Source organism: Pelophylax lessonae (genome assembly GCF_965119305.1).
Source record: "Pelophylax lessonae genome assembly, chromosome: 3".
Classification (NCBI taxonomy): domain Eukaryota; kingdom Metazoa; phylum Chordata; class Amphibia; order Anura; family Ranidae; genus Pelophylax; species Pelophylax lessonae.
The window spans coordinates 472,514,433-472,530,807 of NC_138770.1; the positions used below are offsets into that span (position 1 = coordinate 472,514,433).

Here is a 16,375-nt window from a genome sequence, read left to right on the forward strand (position 1 = left end):
TTGATGGTGTTTGGTGACTCCGAAATATTTTTTCGGCAACTTTCCAAATAAAGTCCACATGAATCAAAGGCTTGTCACTCGTTTTTTTGAGCAGAATGTATGCATTCCACAAGCATTGCTCAAGAAGATGTCTGAAGATCTTTTTATAGTATTTTTTTTGCTGCTTCCTCATAGCTGGGTAGAATGTCCTTGCTTGGTCAGCTCTATCGACACCTCCTATGGTGCTGTTGCAGTCTATCACTACTTGTGGCTTCATGACTTCTTTCCCACCTTTCCTGCGTACCATAACAGTGGAGGTGTTATGCACTGTACTCATTAGGCACACATCTTTTTTATCCCGCCATCGCAGTGCCATCATTTTGCCTTTCTATCAGGCAACCATTTCTCCTGTCTTCAGCTTCTTTTTGCCAAACATTGGCGGCAAGTTGCGCCAGTTAGCCCTTACGGTTCCATAGGCATTTGTTTTGTTGCGCAGTAGAACCTCAAAGTTCATGAGACCTATAAACATTGTCCGTTGTTACACAATAGCCCTGATTTAGCAATGGCTCAATCAGTGAGAGAACAGAAGATGTTGCCATTCCATAATTACTGTATTTTTCATCAAATTTTGTTCCTTTTCCAGTGTATATCACCGATTTCCAAATGTAGCCAGTTGATGATTCACACAGCATGTAGGATTTTATGCCAAATCGTGCCCTCTTTGATGCAATGTATTGCACCCAGCTGAGCCTTCCCTTTTAGGCCATTAGACTTTCATCTCTGCTGATGTCTCTTTCTGGCACATAGCTCTGTTGGAAATTCTGAATAATCATTTTATATACTTCCCAAATTTTTTTAGTTTTGGTGCAGGATGGGTAGTTTTATCAAATTCTTCATTATTTTCAAAGTGCAGATATTTCATTATGAGGGAAAATCGGTATTCTGACATGACCGTGCCAAAGAATGGAGTGGCGAATAATGAATTGGTTGTCCAATTCCACTTCTGCAGGGGTTTCCCTACCACTCCCTGAAGAATTATTAGGCCCAGAAATTTCCAAAGGTCATCTTTGGTCACTGGTTCCCACTTTCTGCATCTTGCAAACCTCCGATGCGTAGCTCATTGTTGGTCTTTGTACCGGTTGGTCTCGGTATCAATTTTTTCAATAACCTCATTGGTCAAAAATAATTGGAGGGGGGGCGTGGCCTGGCGCAGCATGAGGTGAGACGTGAGTAGCTGGAGCTCCGTCACCCATATATCCTAACTCTCTTATCCTGTACCCTCTCGGCTTGACACGAACCACCACCTTCTCCTGTGCACACCGGGCACCCCGCGGGACATGTCGCCGCCAAAGAAACCCTCAGATGCAGCGGCCAAACTTGAAAAGTTCCGCCGGCAGGCAGGAGAGGCCCCGATCCAAGATGGCGCCGAGCCGAACATGAACGCGGGATCGACAGGTGGAGCTGACACGGCGACAGTGCTGGAGGCGATCTCCGCTTGCCAGGCCTCCTTAACCTCCAAAATTGATGAGGTAAAAGTGGACATTTCCTTGATCCGACAAGACATGAGGCAACTGCGGGAGAGGGTTACTGAGGCGGAACATCGGATAGGGGGAATGGAGGACTCCCTCCCCCCGCTGCAGCACACCACCGCTCGCTTGCAGGACCAGGTGTCTCAAATCCTCTCCAAACAAGATGACATGGAGAACCGCCTGAGTGTAACGCTCCTGCGTTTTATGTAGGATGTGGATTTACAGCTGCAGAAATATTCCACTTCAGTAGTCATGTAGAGAAACGCTGAGACACCAATCCCAACTCCCAAAGACTCATCATGTGTGGATGATCTCAATTCAGCAAGTAAATACACACACTCAATAAGAAGTTCCTGGAGTGATCTATGTATATAGAAGTATAGAGGTGATAGGCTGAAGAGACAGGTTGAGTAGAGACGATAGGTGACAGACACTTGAGAGAAATGTTCTTGAGAATGAGATAGTAACAGGTGGGATGCAGATAGGTTAGCAATCATGTATGGTAGTAGATGATAGGATAGCAGATGACATACAGGAGAGACTAACCCAGTGCAAGAGCAGATGATAGTAGGCTCAAGAGCTAGCAATCTAGATAGTGCAGATGTAGTAACAGTCCTTAGTATGCAGAGCTAGACAGTGTAAGCTTTAGTATGAAGGTTATTGAGGTCTCCCCTGTGGGGTACTTATCACCAGTAGCAATGTAGCAGAGGAGAGGTTCGACAAGAGCGGATGATCCGGTAGCGGGATACAGGGATCAGCGCAGCGTGGTTCCGACAGCGAGGTATGCTTGCAAGCATGAGAGCTTCAAGACAGGTTAGCATCAAGGCACATCTAGGCACACAGCAGGTTGAACGAACACATGTGAGTGAGAGCTGGTGATTTAAATAGCTGTTCAGTCCGGCGTTCAGTGATGACAGCATCAGTCTTAAAGGTAAACACACCTATATGTGCTTCATCTATCTAGGTAGATGGAAAGCACCCGGAAATGATGTGATAGGAGGCACTGAGAGTGCCAGAACCTTACACTGAGACGCTGTAACCTTTGTTTCATAGGGCTCCCTGAGGGATCAGAAGGAAGAGACCCCACCACTTACTTAGAAGACCTCCTGATTCAAACCTATGGCCGGGAATCATTCTCCCCCACGTTTGTGGTGGAGCGGGCCCACCGCTTGTCAGGCCGCCCTCCACCCCAGGGAGCACCCCCCCCGCACATTTATTGCCAAATTCCTCAATTACCGAGATCGAGACACTATACTCCGTCTGGCAAGGGAGAAGGGAAATATCCCTATGGGAAACAGCAAGGTGGCAATATTCCCAGACTATTCGGCTGAAGTCCAGAGAAAGAGGAAGAACTTCATGGAGGCCAAACGCAGACTCAGGATTAAACATCTTAAATATGCAATGCTTTACCCGGCCAGACTCCGGGTTGAAGGCGAGGATCGGGTTCATTTTTTTGACGATCCGAAAGAGGTCATAACGTGGTTGGAGCACCTTGAAACCCGCGCCTGAATCGGTAACTGTCTGTTATTAGGAGCTTGCTATCTCATTCTACTCTCCTCCTTTTTTTTTTCCTTTCCCTTTTTTTTTTTAATTGCTACTCCCTTATTATGACTATGGTTGTGGCCCGGGTCTCGGCTGCATCTCCCCCCCTTATTGCCAGCTGCTGAACTCTTTGCCTTAGCCGTGACTGGGCGGATCCTATCCGCATACCCTAGCCACCTGCTACTGAACAGTTATGTTTTGCCTCACCTGGCTGAGAGGGATCGTTTCCAGTTGATGGTGATGGGGCTTGCGAGCCCAGCTACGTCCTAACACGTAGGACGTGACATGCTGACCAGCGTTGTTTCGCCCCCGACACCTGCTGGGGCCAGGTGTGTGGCCCCCGTTTGGCCAGGACTCCCCTTTTTTTCTTGTGTGGTGTTGCTGGCCTCCTTTTTCCCTCCCCACACCCTGCAATTGGATCTTTGTGCCGTACCGCACCCGGCGTTACCATGGAGGACAACCTTTCACGCCGTGCACAAGAACTTCCTTCCCCCCCTTTCTTTTTGGCTGGCTACAGCGGGGGCCTTGCTGTTGTTTTTGGGTTTTTTGGGACTACAGGCCCGCACAAGTTGGGGTGGGTGCAGGGCGGGGGGCTAGGGATTTCTTTTTTCTGTTATGTTTTACTGCAACTGTTTATTGGACCGTGCATGCATGTTTTCTAATCTCTTTGCTTTTCCCTTACTGTGTCCCCGGGGATGGCCCGGGCGCTGCGTGGAGCGATTCACCTTTGTGGCCAGTTTCGCTGCTGCCCTCGCGCCCGGGGTCACCACGGGACAGGGCATTTCCCGAGATCCCTGTGCGCACTTGGCAACCTATTCAGACTGCCCCCTTATGGCTACTATTAAATTATTGACGTGGAACGTCAGAGGCCTGCGGGATAAGGTAAAACGCTCGGCGGCCTTTACCATCTTGAAAAAACATAGACCTGACATACTGATTCTGGTGGAGACCCATTTGGAGGGCCGCATGCACCTATCCCTTAAACGCCCCTGGATAGGTTGGGTATATCACTCTGCCCACACCTCCCACTCGCAGGGGGTGGCGATACTGGTCTCCAAGTATGTCCACTTCCAGCTCCAGGGATCTCGGGTTGACTCTCAGGGACGATTTATTTTCTTGTCTGTGCTGATATTTGGAGAGCCCTGGCTGATATTGGCTTATTATGTGCCTCCACCGTTTGCAATGTCAGTGATCACGGAGGGATTGTCTTATATGGCTCAAAACCCGGGAACTCCCGCGGTTTGGCTCGGGGACTTCAATACCGTGATGGACCCGAGCATTGATAGGCTGCAGACAAGTCCCCACACGAGTGGGACCCCCACCTCCACCTGGTTCGCACGCCTGATGGAGAGTGTGGGCCTGGTGGACACGTGGAGGGTCAGGTATCCTACAAGACGGGAATATTCTTGCTTCTCCACTACCCATCATTCAATGTCTCGTATTGATTTGATTTTACTCTCTAAAACTTTACTTCCCAGACTGGTGTCTGCGGGGTTCCTCCCCAGATCCTTGTCGGACCACAGTCCCTACTGGGTGTCGATCGGGCTGCCGCACGCCAGGTCACCACCGGCCTGGTGCTTGCGACCGCTCTGGCTGCCGCTATTGCCGGCGGAGGCCTCGCTGGACACCCAGTGGGAACGCTACTTTAGCGAAAATGTGGGTACTGCGTCTCCCTTGGCGGTATGGGAGGCCTTTAAGCTTCACGCCCGCCCTACCCTAATTTCCCAAATAAAAGCCTTCAGGACTAGATCGGCGGCGGCATACGACAGTGCGGTAGCCGATCTTCAGGAGGCGGAGGCTGCTTTTCTAGCTGACCCCTCCAGTGCTGGGGCTTCCCATCTTAGGTCACTGACGAGGGTAGTTACCCAAATTGAGCTTGAACAGGCCAATAACAAGTTGTTTTTCCAACGCCAGAAGATCTTTGAACATGGAGAGAGGGCCGGGAAACTACTAGCTTATCTGGTACACTGTGAGGACAGGCCCCCAGTTGTTATTTCACTACAGATGGATACAGGTGACTTAGTGACTGACCCTGAAGTGGTAGCTGACAGGTTCTGTTCATTCTTTGCAGATCTATACACGTCTCGAGCCCCTAGTGACTTCTCGGACATGCACCTGCTACTAGATGGGGTTGTGTTCCCTAGACTTACGGATGACCAGGTGTCTGAGTTGGAGGCTCTGATAACGGAAGATGAGATTGCTGAGGCCGTGTCCAGGTTCCCCAGGTCTAAGTCCCTGGGTACGGATGGACTTCCCATCGAGTTCTATGCCCATTTTTCTGAGCTTCTCCTGCCGCAGCTACTGAAGTTGTTCCATGCCATCTTTGAGGAAGATAGGCTACCCACGTCCATGAAAGAGGCGCTGATTGTGCTAATCCCTAAGCCGGGCAAGGACCCCCGATTTCCGGAATCATATCGCCCAATTTCCCTCCTCCAGGTAGACGTTAAAGTGCTTGCGAAAATTCTTTCAATCCGCTTGAATCGGGTCATCTTGTCTCTGATACATGGAGACCAGACAGGCTTTATGCTCGGCAAAAACACATCTTTTAATCTTCGCAGACTGTATATGAACTTACAGGCTCGGCATGAGAACTTGGGAAGCAGGGTTGTGGTGACACTGGACACGGCCAAAGTTTTTGATTCTGTGGAATGGAGCTTTCTCTTGGAGAGGTTCGGGTTTGGCCCACGGTTCATTAAGTGGATCCGCTTGATGTACAGTGCTCCGGTTGCCAAAATCCTGGCGAATGGCAGGACCTCTGCATCGTTCCCGCTTACCAGGGGGACGAGGCAGGGCTGCCCACTTTCTCCTTTACTATACGCATTGGCGGCCGAGCCACTGGCCATCGCTATTAGTAATCACCCTGGTATTGAGGGACTGCGTATGGGATCTCTGACCGAAAAACTTAGCATGTATGCCGACGACACGTTACTGTACTTGGCGGACTCGGACGCTTCTCTTACCACGGCCTTGCAACTGATAGAACGCTTTGGCAGGTACTCCGGCCTGCAGATGAACTGGGACAAGTCCCAGATCCTACCTCTTGATCATCCCTCTCTGCCTCGGTCTCCCTCACCCTTGCCCCTACAGCGGGTGTCGAGGATTAAGTATCTGGGAGTCTTGGTCACGTCACACCCCCGTGACTACATCCAGGACAACGTCCAACCCATTTATGACCTGATCAAAGCCAAAACCCAAATTTGGGCAAAGCTCCCCTTGGGTGTTATGGGAAGAGTGAATCTTATAAAAATGGTTCTGCTCCCAAAAATACTCTATATTCTCTGGCACTCCCCGATATACCTGCCTCTAAAATTTTTCAAACAGATGGAATTCCTCCTTAAAGCCTTTGTGTGGGGCCAGAGTAGGCATAAGCTTGCCTGGCGTAAACTTAAAAACCCCTCCAATCTGGGAGGTGTAGCCCTACCCGATTTCAACCTTTACTACCTGGCCGCCCAACTATCCCACCTGTTCCACATAGATAAAACCGATAGGACCCGTTTTCTACAGCTCTTGTGCCCCAGATGGTCCCAATAGACTGAAGAACCACTGACTGTTGTCCTCCGGGGGGTGCGGGGCTCTGAGATTGCGGGCGAGACCGACTCTATGCTGTACCATTTTAGTAGGATCTGGGAAGTCGTCATGACCAAGTTGCAGTACCCTGCCCTTCACACTCATACTCCCCTGTGGCATAACGCGGCCCTGGCAGAGTTTGTGTCCGTGCCGGACTCTGAGCTCTGGTGTAGTAAAGGGATTCACTTTCTTTCACACTTACTGCAAGGGATGACTCTGCGCACATTCATAGACCTGAGCTCCACCAATGACCTCCCGGTCTCTAAGCTCTTCCGTTACTGCCAGATCAGACATGCATTTAGAGCCCAGTTCCCGGCCCCTCCCCCTCCCCCTCCCTTGGAGACCCCCTTCATGATTGAATTCCTCAAGAGTACCGACCCCCAACACATGATCTCCATCCTCTATGCGGAACTTCACACTCCCTGCTCCACAGTGATTGCCTATGCTGCTAAGACCCCCTGGGAGGAAGATGTAGGGACTATAGATGACGATGAATGGGATGACGCCTTGGGGTCATGCAAAACTGTGTCCCCTAGACTTTCTGACAGACTCACCCAGCTCTTCATTCTACACCGAGCATATCTGACCCCTCTCGGCCTCCAGAGATACAGGCCTGAGGTGTCACCCAATTGCCCAATGTGCCGGACGGCTGTGGGCACCTTTTTCCACCTCCTCTGGAGTTGTCCTCAGCTCCAGGGGTACTGGAAACAAATTGTTACATTCCTACATGACAAAATGGGCTCCCCGGTACAGCTGGTCCCCAAACAGTGCCTACTGGGTATATACCCGTATGAGGACATTGACAAAGGTCTACTTATCCTCCTGCAGACCACATTGTTTATAGCCCGGAAGTTGATTGCCCGACGGTGGATGCGGGATTCCCCGCCCACTTTTGGTGCATGGAAGGCTGAGGTCAATACTGTCCTACCGTACCATAAACTCATGTACAAAAACAGGGGAAATCCAGCTAAATTCACCAAGATATGGGATAGGTGGGTCCAGAGCCCGGATACAGGGAACTGAGACACCCCCTGTTCATGGTTGTGATCCCTGCAGGTGGATCATCCTACTTTGTATGTTATGTGCTCGTAATGTGAAATGGAATGCCCTACTAAAGCGCATTGTTCCGACTGTATTTACATGCATGGTCCTTGTTGACACTTGTTGATTTACTGTGTTTATTTCTGTAAATGATGTTCATCATCTAATTGTCCTTTTTTTGTCCAATAAACTCACTGGTTTAAAAAAAAATAAATAATTGGAGGAATTCCAAGGGGTTGTCATGGTCAATATCAACCTTTATACCAGGTGCTCCCATAAATGGGAATCTTGGGGGTGCTGCCTGATTCGTACCACAGTCAATAGAGCACCAAGTCTGCACATCGCTGAGCTCAGTTGCAGCATTGTCGCTGTCATCGTGACTTTTCATACCGGATGACAAATTGCTATCGCTCAGTTCTTCAAGTAACTCAGTTTCGCTGCTGCTGTTTTCCAGTTCGTCTAAAAGCGTTTTTGCGCAAAGAGCGCTTTTTGGACGCCATGGTCGTTCTCAATTTTCCGGGCCAAAGAACTGGTAAAAGTCAGTAGGTGAATTTCTGAGGTAAATGACTTGATACAATGTAATCCATTAAGATCACAGCTTTGTTTCAAGTCATTTATTTTATTTACACTTTTGAATTTGCCGCCAATTTGCTGCCGTCGCAATGCTCGCAGGGAAGGGAACCGGAAGGCAAGTGCCGGCAATCGGCCATGCACAGAGCAAGGAGAGACTGTGAGACTGTGAGGATGGCTGCAGGACGGAGGGGGATCGCAGCATCACATACTAGCTCATTATGAAGTTCTTACCTAAAAACGAAGCCCCCGCCGTGCTGCCCGCTCAGCGACAGGATGGCCGATATGTTCGGCCGTCCTGCTTCCTGGATCGCGTCCTCCGGCCATCTGATTGGCTGAAAGTGCATGCGCGCGGGAGCCGCCATTCACGGCACAGGGTTCTGAAGGAACGGCACTGGTGGCCGTTCCTTCAGAGTAGTCGCCTGCATGCACTGTAAATATCTCCTAAACGGTGCAAGTTTAGGAGATATTTATAGCACCTACAGGTAAGCCTTAATATAGGCTTACCTATAGGTAAAAGTCTTTAAAGTGGGTTTACAACCACTTTAAGTAGAACAGGACCTAGTACAGAGCCTTGTGGTATGCCACTGGTAACTAGTCTCTGTTCTGAGAGAACCCCATTTACAACCACACTCTGGTATCTGTCCTTTACCCAACTGCATATCCACTGAACTACCCAAGGGTTAAATCTTAGCTTGTACAACATTTGTATTAGCTCATTATGTGAAACTGTATCAAATGCCTTGCTGATACAGTTTCACAAAATGGTACTGGTATACTGTTTTTGTCTGTGTTTTAGCACCAATAGTTTCACCAATTTTTACAAACTAAAAGGATACTGTAAAGCTACAATACAGTTCAACCTCTCCTACAATAAAATAAACTTTTCACAATGCAAATCTGTGAGTCAACTGATTAATTTACACACTCTGTGTAACTGATGTCTTTTTTTCAACAATTGTCAAGAAGAGAGGCAAAGTGCTGGTAGTGGCTAAATTACTGTGCATCCAATCCAATGAGATCAGAATTCTGACTTTTAAATTTTTTTGGTAAAATGTCAATGATATTTTGACATTTAATTGTGAAGCTTTGGGATGGTAAATTCTATAGTGTTAATAACAAGACCTGTAACCTTAAAAACACAGCTCTGTCAAAGCATGCTGGGAAGTCAAGAAATACCTGAAGACTTCTATTGGGTTGACTTCTTTAGTGTATATTATACAGAACAGTGTATAGACTTAGGCTACATTCACACCTGAGCGTAGCGTTTCTGCGCGTTTTTACCGCAATTTTACAGCGATTTTTACCGCGATTTACAGGCGTTTTTTGTGCAGGTGTTTTTAGATTGAATAGAGACCAATGGAAAACACCTGTAATCTGCCCAAAAAGAAGCTCATGTACTTTTTTGAGCGTTGGGCGTTTTGCTCACAGCGTCAAAATGCTCAGATGTGAACAGGGGCCATTGAAATGAACAGAATTTGTCTTGTTGGGCGTTTTGAGAGCTGATCATAGAGCAGAAAAACTCCCCAAAAAGGCCCCAAAACGCCTACATGTGAACGGAGCCTAAAAGAAGGGGAGTAGTGGAGAGAGCAGAGTTAATAAAGTTGCATATCTAGTGCAGACTGCCATAGTGGTATAATCTAGATTGTGGGTCAGCATTCAGTCAGTAATGGACAGGTGACTGGTAGATCATGCCCTCGAGTTGCTGAACTGTCCTCTGCAGAACCTCAAACACAGTGGAGCTTTTAAGCAGTGAGACAATTTATTTCACTTGGAGCAGGGTCAGCCGCAAAGAGAGCAGCCAGCCGCATTAATAGATAAAGCTCCTGTAGAGCTGTACAGCTTCTGGCTGCTCTCCGTCTTTCTTCCTGCCTTAATAGGACCGAAGTGGCGCCAGCAGCAGCAGCTGCTACAAGAGACATAAGGCAGCGATTTGTGCTGACTGACAGTGGACTTCTCTCCTTTGAATATCTTGTTCAGGTCAGTGTAAAGCCCACAAACAATATTAAACTGGTGTCATCAATAACAGAGCAAGCAGCTACTGTATTATAGGGGGCCCCGGGCAGTAAGGGCTTGTTTACACCTGCAGCAGCTTGAGGCATTGTATTGCCTCCACACCACCTGCTTTATTCCCCTGGACCCCACACTGCATTGCATGCGATTGCAGGTTGCTTGCACAGTGGCCCCAATTACCTGAATGGGTTCTGATCTGCAGGTGGTAGCACCTGCCAAAAGTGACAGAGGTTATACTTTCTGCAGCGGCATGCATACATTCTCAGCTGCTGTCTTTGCAGCTAAATGGTGTAGGGATTTGTGGAGGCAAAACTACAGCTCAACCACAGGGCTTTACCACACCCCAAATGGTGGCACCACCAAATGCCACTAACGGCTCATGCACAAGTGCAGCAGTCCCTGCTGCTCCACTGAAAAGCGATTCAAATGTTTTTGACAGGAGTTGAGGAGACGATATGTTGCCCCCTTAAGTCCTAAATTTAAGCTTATAATTTCCATGCAATGCACGTGGCTATGGCATGGTAGTATGGCAATTATACATTTAAATCAGGCGGTGAGGAAGCAACATTATGGCTGGTGATCTTTGAGCATTTGTTCTGATTCTTTTTCTAGTGATTTGGTTTCCCCCAGTAGATACTTAGGGCACAACATGTAATTAATCTTGATGAATGGTCCTCTACATGTTTTGCGGTAAGGACCGCTTCTTCAGGAGGAATTACCATCATCCAGGATTACCAGCAACCCGCAATAACAGCAATGGCAGGGGCACCCGAGGGTCCTCCCCCCACAGCTGACACAGGGGCAATCACAAGCGCACGTATCTAGTTTACACCAAGATCACTAATACAATGACCTGGGGGGAGGGTAAGAGGCTTGGATCATAATCACTAAGAAGCCCCACCAATCCCAGTGGGTATCTGGGATATTTCTTACAATTGAACGGTATCAAACTGTTCACAGCTCCCATGATTAGGATGTCTCAGCGTTTTAGGGCCCCAAAAGTTGCCTCAATATACAGGTTCCCCAGGTAGCAGCCGCAACTGGCTATATGGCCCTGCCATTGCTGGTACTACGGGTTGCAGTTTATCCTGGATGATGGTAAATAATTCCTCCTGAAGAAGCGGTCCTTACTGCGAAACATGTAGAGGACCATACATTAGGATTAATTATTACAAGAACCAATCAGAACAATGTATTGCTGTAACTACTGTTTTACTCAAATACATATATATGGAAATGTATCTTGTGTGTTTTTTAATTAATTTGTATAAATAATTAATTTGTATAAATAAAATGGTATCTTTTTATAAATTTAATTGTTACTACCTGTCTGTTTCTCCTCTTTTGCAGGGGGGATGATAGGGGCAGCCCCGGGCTCTTTTAAATTTTACATTATTGGTTTTGTCTGTATTGATTTTAGTCTGTCTGGTCCTTGTCTGCCTCCTGTGGCCACTTGTAGCTCCATGGTGGGTCTGGCATCATACCAAAATCAATTGAATAATCAGTAACTTTAGACTCAAGTGACATTACTAATCCTCGGGTAAAAGCGGAGTTCTGGGCAAAAAAAAAAAAAAAATGTTACCTAAAAATACCCAGGACAGTCAGGGCTAGTGCCTTTAAGCAATGATAGCCTCTGAACTATCCCCTGTTACCTTTTAGAAGAAATACTTACCTTGAAAATTTGTTGTCCAGCGCTGCCATCTCAGGTGTGGGCAGCTGAAGCCGGAGCGTCCTCTTCGATGATGTCGGAGTCCCAGAATGCCCTGCTCGCCACTTCCGATGCATGCGCGTCATCCCTGCACAGCCTCTGGGCATTTTTAGGGTGGAACTCCGCTTTAAGCATGTTGGACCACCGGGATTAATACACAAGTGTACTATTTTTGTAAGTTTAAAAGCTTTTTTATATGTTGTTTTTGTGTTAATCATAGTGTATTTTTTATTTATTAGAAGGCTCTGATTCCAAGTTGATAACGGCCCCTGAGGAAGCCCAGTTTCAGGGCAAAACATGTCGAGAGCTACACAAATGCCGCTATTAATATAAGGACTGTACTATACGGGTCATATCTGTATATGTTTTTATACTCACATACTATTTTAGTCTATTGTTAAATAAATATTATCTTTGAAAGAATTTATGGTTCAGTTTTGTGAAATGCCTTCTACAAAATTAGGGGATCTGGTGCTATAACCAAATAGTGATCCATTCGCAATTAATTGCTTTCTACTTATATACAATTTTTTATTACTGTCTGTGCTCCTTAGCATTTTTTTCACTTCCTGAAAACCCATAAGATAATGAAAAATCTCCCCCATTACTACAGAATCAGTAAAAAAAAAAAAAAAAACTTAATGGGGTTTCTAATCACTCTCCACTTTCTTTTTCTGCTGGAGTGCTCTAAAGTACTAGTCTTGTGATGATAAACAAAACCAACAGACAAGGACTGTAAGAGAAAAAAACTCAAATGTATAAAATTAATTGTATGCATTTGAGTTCATTAATTTTAATTTAATGCATTTGAATACAATACTGGCATTATTACATTATATTTATTGCAAAAAACTAAGAAATGGTATAATGGTAGAAATTCTGGTATCAAAACAATAATTTTCAGTCATTCTTGAGGCATGCATACAACATTATTTAAGAAAAGGCTGACATGAATACCTTCATTTTCCTTCTGTGTTTTACTTTTGGTACACTTTTATCAGCTGGTCTGTGGGTTTTGTCATCTTTCATCCACTCCTCATATCTAGAAAAATGTATACATTTTTATGAAAAACAAAATTAAAAAACAATATTTAGGCAAAATATGTTGACAATTTAATAAGCTATTTTAGAGGTACTTCCCAAATTCAAATACAAATCCAGATTTGTTGTGACTGTGATGGGGACAGTAGAAGAATTGACAGGATGACCCTATAGATACAGTCATTGTACAGCTGAGTGTTCACTTCACAGATCCATAATCTGTAAACTTTAGTTCTATAGCACCGTTAAAGTGGTTCTAATGCCTACACATTTCAAGTGACATAATCATATATCCATAACACCAAGTAAAGCACAAAAAGATGGTTTGATCAAATAGGAGGGTGAATATGGCTGGAAAACAGGTAGACCGTCACCACATCTCGTGAAATACTACTCCTTTTGGTAGAAAACTCACCTCAAATGAAAAAAGGTAGGCAATGTAATCAAATAGCCATTCCTGTCATCCGACTCTTATTCAGACCCCCGCTCCAGATCACACTTATGAAGTAGAGCCGATGGTAGACTAGATGGTAACTGCAGACTTTCAGCCTAAATTTGAGGGTATATACATCCAAATCAGGTGAACGGTGTAGGAAGTTTGTATATGTGCCTCCTACTTTTTAAGGGACCAAAAGTAATGGTACAGATTAACAATCATAAATCAAACTTTCACTTTTTTATATTTGGTTGCAAATCCTTTGCAGTCAATTACAGCCTGAAGTCTGGAACGCATAGACATCACCAGACGCTGGGTTTCATCCCTGGTGATGTTCTGCCAGGTCTCTACTGCAACTGTCTTCAGTTCCTGCTTGTTCTTGGGGCATTTTTCCTTCAGTTTTGTATTCAGCAAGTGAAATGCATGCTCAATCGGATTCAGGTCAGGTGATTGACTTGGCCATTGCATAACATTCCACTTCTTGCCCTTAAAAAACTCTTTGGTTGCTTTCGCAGTATGCTTCGGGTCATTGTCCATCTGCACTGTGAAGCGCCATCCCATGAGTTCTGAAGCATTTGGCTGAATAGGAGAAGATAATATTGCCCGAAACACTTCAGAATTCATCCTGCTGCTTTTGTCAGCAGTCACATGATCAATAAATACAAGAGAACCAGTTCCATTGGCAGCCATACATGCCCAAGCCATGACACTACCACCACCATGCTTCACTGATGAGGTGGTATGCTTTGAATCATGAGCATTTCTTTTTCTTCTCCGTACTCTTCTCTTCCCATCACTCCAGTACAAGTTGATCTCGGTCTCATCTGTCCAAAGGATGTTGTTCCAGAACTGTGAAGGCTTTTCTAGATGTTGTTCGGCAAACTCTAATCTGGCCTTCCTGTTTTTGAGGCTCACCAATGGTTTACATCTTGTGGTTAACCCTCTGTATTCACTCTGGTGAAGTCTTCTCTTGATTGTAGACTTTGACACACATACACCTACTTCCTGGAGAGTGTTCTTGATCTCGCCAACTGTTGTGAAGGGTGTTTTCTTGACCAGGGAAAGAATTCTTCCGTCATCCACCACAGTTGTTTTCCGTGGTCTTCCCGGGTCTTTTGGTGTTGCTGAGCTCACCGGTGCGTTCTTTCTTTTTAAGGATGTTCCAAACAGTTGATTTGGCCACACCTAATGTTTTTGCTATCTCACTGATGGGTTTGTTTTGTTTTTTTTCAGCCTGATGGCTTATTTCACTGATAGTGACAGCTCTTTGGATCTCATATTGAGAGTTGACAGCAACAGATTCCAAATGCAAATAGCACACTTAAAATTAACTATGGACCTTTTATCTGCGCCTTGTAAATGGGATAATGAGAAATAATACACACCTGGCCATGGAACAGCTGAGCAGCCAATTGTCCCATTACTTTTGTTCCCTTAAAAAGTGGGAGGCACATATACAAACTGTTGTAATTCCTACACGTTTCACCTGATTTGGATGTAAAAACCCAAAATTAAAGCTGAAAGTCTGCAGTTAAAGCACATCTTGTTTTAGCAGAAATGGTAAAAAAGAATTTCAAAAACGACAGCAAGATGCTGAAAGACAAATAGCAAGGAGAGCAAATAGAACTCCAGAGGAACGAAAAATTCAATGTCAACGACATGCCACACTAGAAAGAGAAAGGTTAACACATCTGCCTCCACATGAACGCCAATTACGGAAACAACAATTAACACAGAGGAAAAGAGAATTACGACAAAGGAAAAACATAGAGAGGGAAATAATACACAACCAAGAGTCAAGGCGTGCAATACTAACAATGAGACTTATGAATGAAATGGAGAACTTTAATGAGGACATCATTACAACACACACGTGTGGATATTTAGATCAGATATGCCAGTTTTGTAGTGCAAAGCATTTTGAAGCTGAAAGACCTTCTGATCGAAAATGTTCACAATGTTGTTCAAAAGGAAAAGTAAATCTTCCCTTAATTAGTACAAATCCATGAATCCAGCAGCTCATGACTGGACAGCATTACTACAGCAAAAATTTCTTCACCAATATTAGATCTATAAATAGCACATTAGCATTTGCCTCCATGGGAGCAAACATTACTCCACCACCTGGCAATGGCCCTTACTGTTTCCGGATCCACGGATCGATTTGTCACAGAGCAGGCACACTGCACCCAGAACAGGGACAAAACAGACAGTTTGCTCAATTATATATTTTAGATCCTTCTGAAGCAGCAGAGCAAAGAATGCAAAATTCAGCAAATACTGGAATAAATCCAGAACTTATGACAATACTAAGCACACTCATTGCTCCAACAAATCCATTTGCAGAGGCCTGCAAAATGTTGTACCAAGTTGAAAAAGAATATGAGGAGGATGCTGCAACAACTGGAAACGTTATTAAGGAAGTGTCCATGACAATAGTGCAAGATCGTAGAAATGACCAAAGACGCTATAATGCACCAAAACATAATGAGGTTGCTTTTATTTTTCAAAATGATGTTGGTGAACCTCCACTAGAAAGAGATCTTCTAATACACTGCAAAGCAAGTACAGATGATATGAATCAAAGAAAAACACAAAGGATTAGTGTCCTTGACCCCAATCTGGAACCCATGGTTTATCCATTACTCTTCCCTTATGGTGATCAAAGTTGGGGAATTGATATACCTTTGCAACACAGACCTCAAGCATTAGAAAGTTTAACAAATCAAACACGAAATCCTAGAATTCGAGTTACACAAATGCAATATTACGGGTATCGTCTTTCCATCAGAGACGATTTTAACCCCTTCTTAAATGCTGGCCGCCTTACACAACAGTATATAGTTGATGCATATGTCAAAACTGAATCCAACAGACTCAACTACGTACGACAAAATCAGCCAAAATTGCGAGTTGAAAAATACTCAGGATTGATGGACCACTTAATTA

At 45.3% G+C, this 16,375-nt stretch overlaps 1 protein-coding gene across 1 annotated transcript in view; it reads right to left on the bottom strand.

The window, feature by feature from the left end:
• The window catches only part of ARID4B (AT-rich interaction domain 4B), a gene marked incomplete at its 3' end in the record, with an annotated part of 1,242,797 nt that overhangs the window by 69,995 nt on the left and 1,156,427 nt on the right, over window positions 1–16,375 (bottom strand). Inside the window, 1 exon segment of the mRNA XM_082250934.1 lies at window positions 12,907–12,991. Within this exon segment, the coding sequence (XP_082107060.1) occupies window positions 12,907–12,991 (85 nt within the window).